This window comes from Cynoglossus semilaevis, chromosome 3, assembly GCF_000523025.1.
Source record: "Cynoglossus semilaevis isolate Cse_v1.0 chromosome 3, Cse_v1.0, whole genome shotgun sequence".
NCBI lineage: Eukaryota > Metazoa > Chordata > Actinopteri > Pleuronectiformes > Cynoglossidae > Cynoglossus > Cynoglossus semilaevis.
The window spans coordinates 13,709,828-13,714,989 of NC_024309.1; the positions used below are offsets into that span (position 1 = coordinate 13,709,828).

The 5,162-nt window shown below is 38.1% G+C and overlaps 2 protein-coding genes across 4 annotated transcripts in view; one reads left to right on the top strand and one right to left on the bottom strand.

Moving 5' to 3' along the window:
• pou6f2 (POU class 6 homeobox 2) overlaps positions 1 to 4,441 on the bottom strand; it is a 98,767-nt gene extending 94,326 nt beyond the window's left edge. Inside the window, exons 1-3 of one of the 2 annotated variants that reach the window (XM_017031709.2) lie at positions 4,421 to 4,441; positions 3,621 to 3,733; positions 1,134 to 1,463 (exon numbers count right to left, since the gene is read on the bottom strand). The gene's annotated coding sequence lies outside the window, so the exon portion shown is untranslated. Of the gene's footprint in view, positions 1 to 1,133; positions 1,464 to 3,620; positions 4,355 to 4,420 lie in introns of those variants that run through there. The other variant, XM_025054461.1, reaches the window with a different exon arrangement.
• Positions 4,442 to 4,536: 95 nt separating this feature from the next.
• The window catches only part of vps41 (VPS41 subunit of HOPS complex), a 15,276-nt gene continuing 14,650 nt past the window's right edge, over positions 4,537 to 5,162 (top strand). Inside the window, exons 1-2 of one of the 2 annotated variants that reach the window (XM_008308230.3) lie at positions 4,537 to 4,707; positions 4,988 to 5,026. In XM_008308230.3, the coding sequence (XP_008306452.1) occupies positions 4,690 to 4,707; positions 4,988 to 5,026 (57 nt within the window). In that variant the 5' untranslated portion in view covers positions 4,537 to 4,689. Of the gene's footprint in view, positions 4,708 to 4,951; positions 5,027 to 5,162 lie in introns of those variants that run through there. The other variant, XM_025054460.1, reaches the window with a different exon arrangement.

Genomic DNA, 5,162 nt, shown 5'->3' on the forward strand with positions numbered 1-5,162 from the left:
CCCCCCCTTCCCCACCTCCTCTCTTTTGAGCTGCTTGATAGGTCCACTGGAGGGCAAAATTAATACCTAATTGAATCTTGCAGTCATCAAAATAATCAATAGTTTTTTATTATTTATTCTTCACAGTCTGTTGACTGTTTGAAAGCTCAGAGGGACAGCGTGAGGAGGGAGGCCTGAAATTTTCCGCCGTTTCACAATGCAATTTTCACTGGGGCATGAGAGTTTGCAAGACCTATAAAAAATGAGAAAGGTGTTTTTTTTTTTTTTTTTAAGGGGGGGAAAGGGGGGGGGGGGGGGGGGGGGAAAAAAAAAAAAAAAACAACACAGGAAAAATGGGAATCTTTGCCCCAGCAGCTCGGATGAAAAATAGAATAAACAAGCTTCTGACACTTCAGAGAAGGGGCAGGGTCCTTTCTGTCCATCCCTCCATCCTTCTCCCCTTCCCCTTTTCTCCTTATTTCATCATATCAGGAGTGTGGCGCTGCCGCTCTAATGCTGGCATTCCTCTTCCTGACAGACTCCAAACAAGTGCTGGGAATGAGATCAGAGCTCTAATCTTCCTCCGGCCTCTGAGGCTGCGGGATAAGAAGGAAACTCATCTCTCAGCCTCTGGTACGCTAACTGTTAATTACTTCACGTTCAAAAGAGAAGCCCCCGCCCTCCCCCTCCCTTCTCCTGCTCTGCATAAACGGGATGGGTTTATTAATTAAAACAAATGTGCTAATAAGATGACATGTCGTTATCTAGGTTTAAAAATTGATATTTTCAAAAATTACCATCAGGAATTAGATCAGAGTGATTGGATTACAGTGAGTTCAGAGCCTGTGATTCACACACTACAGTGATGTGATGATGGGAATATTTACACCTGAGGTCAAAGTGACCCCCCCCACAAAGTTCTCTGACTCTAATGATGATTTTTATTTCAATTATTCATGAATAATCGCGATTAATCCACAGCTACGGTCAGGAAATTGTTTTTTTTTAAATAATTTGACATCTTGAAGGATGATTACTTTAGCAGAATATCTCAATAAATAATACACTTTGGGTGTAGGGGGCTGTGTGTGTTCTTAAATGTATGTGGTAGGGGACATGAGGGACTGGATTTGTCCTGTTTCGTCTCTACTCACTCTGTGCGGCCGCTGCTCTCAGGAACAGGTTGCAGGAACAAGAAAAAGCACTTGACTCCCCGCCCTGCTGCCACCACCTCGTCTGCCAAACCCTCCCCGGTGGCTGGAGAATCAGTGGTGAGCGCCGGGTCCCCGGTGTAATCAGATTTCAATGCTAATAGCTGCGTTGGCCTCACCAGCGCTGTCCCAGCGAGAGGCCAACTCTCCACAGCAGCGCTCCACAGCGCCTCCAGCTCCGTCCTGTCATCTTCGCTCAGCAGAGCTACGGAAGTTCAGGAGAAGTTCTGGCCGAGACTCTTGGAAGGTCGTCACGTCCCCACGTCAGACGACCTAGAAATGGAAAAACAGGAAATATTTTCTCACATTAAAATACATATAGACACGATTGCAAGGACAATCGTCATTAACTCAGTAAAATGTTGTAATTAATTATTCAAATTAATTTAATTAAAAATTAAAGGCCTCTATGAAGCTAGATTTTTCGTTATTTTTTGTGTTTTTTTTTATTTTGACATTTTTCGATATCAATAATTCCATCGTTTAAATCAGTCACAATTAAGAAAAACTCAAACACATTCATTCTAGTCATACACAGAAAAAAAGAGCAGTAGTTGATATGAATGTTGATTTAAATTAATGATAATTAATTATGAATAATTGTTATTAACCACAGTCATGATTTAATATAATTAATCCACAGCTGATTAATCATCTTTTACAGGGAATTGACAAATTGACAAATCAACTGCTTCTATTGATTCTCATTCATTCTATTCATTTTTATTTATATTTGTATTTATTTATAATGGCGACACATCATTCAGTCAGTTATCTACCGTGACAGACCAAAGATGGTGGAAAAATCTGTCCCAGAAAAAAGTGATATGTTGCATATTTCTTCAAAAAAAACAAAAGAAATATGTTTTTCTTTTTAAACAATGTATACATATATATATGTATATAATTATAAACATTATATAACATCAACCAATAATCCAATAATTCACACAATAAACTTCAATAGTGTAAGGAGACAATTTTTTTTTTGCATTTTATGAAACAACTAATTACACAATTATCTGATAATATAATATAATTGATTATGAAAACACGTGTTTTTGATCGCTGCTTTAAAAAATATAATTTCTACTATATTGATTTTTTTTTTTACATTTCTTAAGAGCACTTTTTATGACTATATTACTTAAAAAAATACAATATTTTTTTCTAAATATTACTTTAAGGCCAAAACTAACTAAAACACATTTTAAAATGTGTGTGTGTTGTTTTTTTTTTTACAGCGTTCACTGGGTAAATATCCTGAGACGTGTTTAGTGTGTTACGGTTGGTGATGATTTGTCTCCCCCTGAGGGCTATTAACAAAACTGTACTCTCTCAGTATGACGTCCGTGCTTCAGGGGCAATTTCACTGAATCCAGGTCACATATATAAATATATCTATTGTGTTAAAAGGATTTGTCTGTAAACAATCTCGTTTGCAGTGGTTTTATGTAAATTATTACTAGAAAATCTACGCCTCCTCCACAGTCATCAACCTGGGAGACGGAGGCCACTGGTATAAAAGTGTGAGGATCTGAAGTGATTCTCTTTCTCCGCACTCATTAATATGATCAGCAGTTAGCCCTCTGTGCTCTCACTAAAACTAAAATGCTCCCCCGGTGGACGTTGTGCTGGTCAGTGGAGGCTGAGTGCTATCAAAGCAGTGTATTAAAAAGAGCTCTTTGAAGCTTGTAAACCACGGTGCCCAGCAGGTCCACCACAGACAGAGGCGTCTGATTGGTCAGGTGTGTGTGTGTGTGTGTGTTTTTCTTTTTTCTTTTTTTTTTTTTTTAGCCAGATCGATCCACAAAGCTGACATTCTGGAGCATCAAAGCTTTCACTGCACTAATCTGACTCCTCCTATGAGGGCAGCGCTTGTTTTTTTTTTTTTTTTTTTTTTTAAAAAATCCTGTTTTTTCCTCCATGAAATGATGATAACTCAGTGGGGCTCCTGCATGTTGATGACGAGGGGGGGTCGTGTTGTGGATGGGGGGGAGGAGGAGGGGTGAGACTGGGAGGTTTGAACAGGATTGAAAACATTACCATTGAGTTCAGAGGCTATTTATCAATAGATAAATAATGCAGCACTATTGAGAGAAATAGGGAGAGCAACAGAAAATCACAGTGCCGTTCACTGGGCATGACACACACACACACACAGAGCTGCTCCTCAAAGTCAGTCTCCCCCTGACAGCGTCTCTGGAGACCTGCGCCACATACACACTCCTAAAGGTGTGAAAATCTGATTTCCCAAAAAGGATCCGTAATTCTCCGTGAGGGTGGAAGCCACAATCAATAAATCATTGCTAAGTAGATTGTAGAGAAAAATTATTCCCCCTTGGTATCAGTGCATTAGGACTCTCCTGAGGATGGATGAGCCCAGATGAGGGTGAGAGACAATCTCAATAAAGATGAGGCAAATCATACCTTTGGCATTCATCTGGACGCTGGCAAGAGGCAGCTGTCAGCGCGGTGGTGACGGAGGATGCAGAGCTGACTAATGTGTGAAGGATTCATGCGGTCATCATGTTCAGGAATGTCTGGGGAGGGGAAGAAAAATAAGAGAAAAAAAAATAAATGTACAATTTTGGTGTTAAGGTTTCGGTCTTTTACCTCAACGTACGAGCCAACATCGGTCAAGTGCATGTGGCAAAGTCTAATGTTTAGTGTTACTTCATACCTACGTAGTACTGTAAACAAATACTGTACAAAATGTGCTAATGATATACAGTATATATGAATATAATCAATGTAAACAATTAAGAAAAATCTAATAATTCAATTTTGTTTTTTATTAGTATTGTCATTATCAACTAGTGATCAATAATAAAATATGTGGCTCATATTTTTACTGGACTCATTTTTTTAAATAGTAAATATGACTATTATTATTGTAAACATTAATTGTATTAGTAGTAGAAACTGAGTTAGAACAAATTCGAAGCCTCCCTTTAATATTAGGATGACTAAGTTATCAGAAACTACGTCAAAATCTACGATAATGATTTACAAATTTACAAAGCTAATTTACAAATTAGCTTCGTATTACCGAGTTAATTTAACAGACGTAAATACATAAAAAACCGCTCGAATTTTATTTTAAAACCTCCAGTTCGAAGCTTTAAAGTGTAAACAGGCTGCAAGTTCTAAAAGTTGTCAGTAATTAGTAAAGAACGACAAATTAAATCGAAAATTGATAAACGTGGAGAGAGTTGCTCTGTTTTCACCTGCTCCTAATTTACGCCGTGTCGTAAAGTAACTGTTTTCAGCGAGGATACTGCATTACCCACAATACATTGCGCTCCCTTCTCAGTCATGTGATTCCCCCCTCCCCGTGACAAGCCGAAGAAATCGACTGAAAACATAACTTATTGGATTCCCTATGATATAACACAAACCTTTTTTGAGATATTAGGGTTTCTTAACCTGTTTTCTATAATTATGCAGTGAAATAGAACACAATTTGACTCGTTTTATAACGCTACGCAGAGGAACAATGGCGGAAGTGGAGGAGGTAAGCGTTAGCTTCAGCATGATCCGGTTGTTTTTATCCTGCATCACTGCATGAAAATGTCATTATTGTTCGATATTATTGCCTATTGTGACTAATTTAATTTAATTTACATGGCTTACGTTGCATGTGAAGCTTATGTTACTTACAAAAATGTGCAATTTGCCTGTTTTCTCTATAAAATGTGTAGAATCCTTATCCTTTCCCCTGTTGTTTTATCCATCAATCTATTTGTCTCTTACTCTATATGGCTGAAATAAGAGTATTATTTCTTCTCGTCCAGGATGGAAAACACAGTGAAGAATTCACAGATGAATCTGAGGTAAGAATATCCCTTTAATATCCCTCAGTCTGCTGCTTAATGTTCTGATATTGATGATATTAACATCAGAAGTGAAGTGTTACATCAAGACGCACCATAGTGTTTTACCAGTATGTCAATGTAAAGACGCATCAGC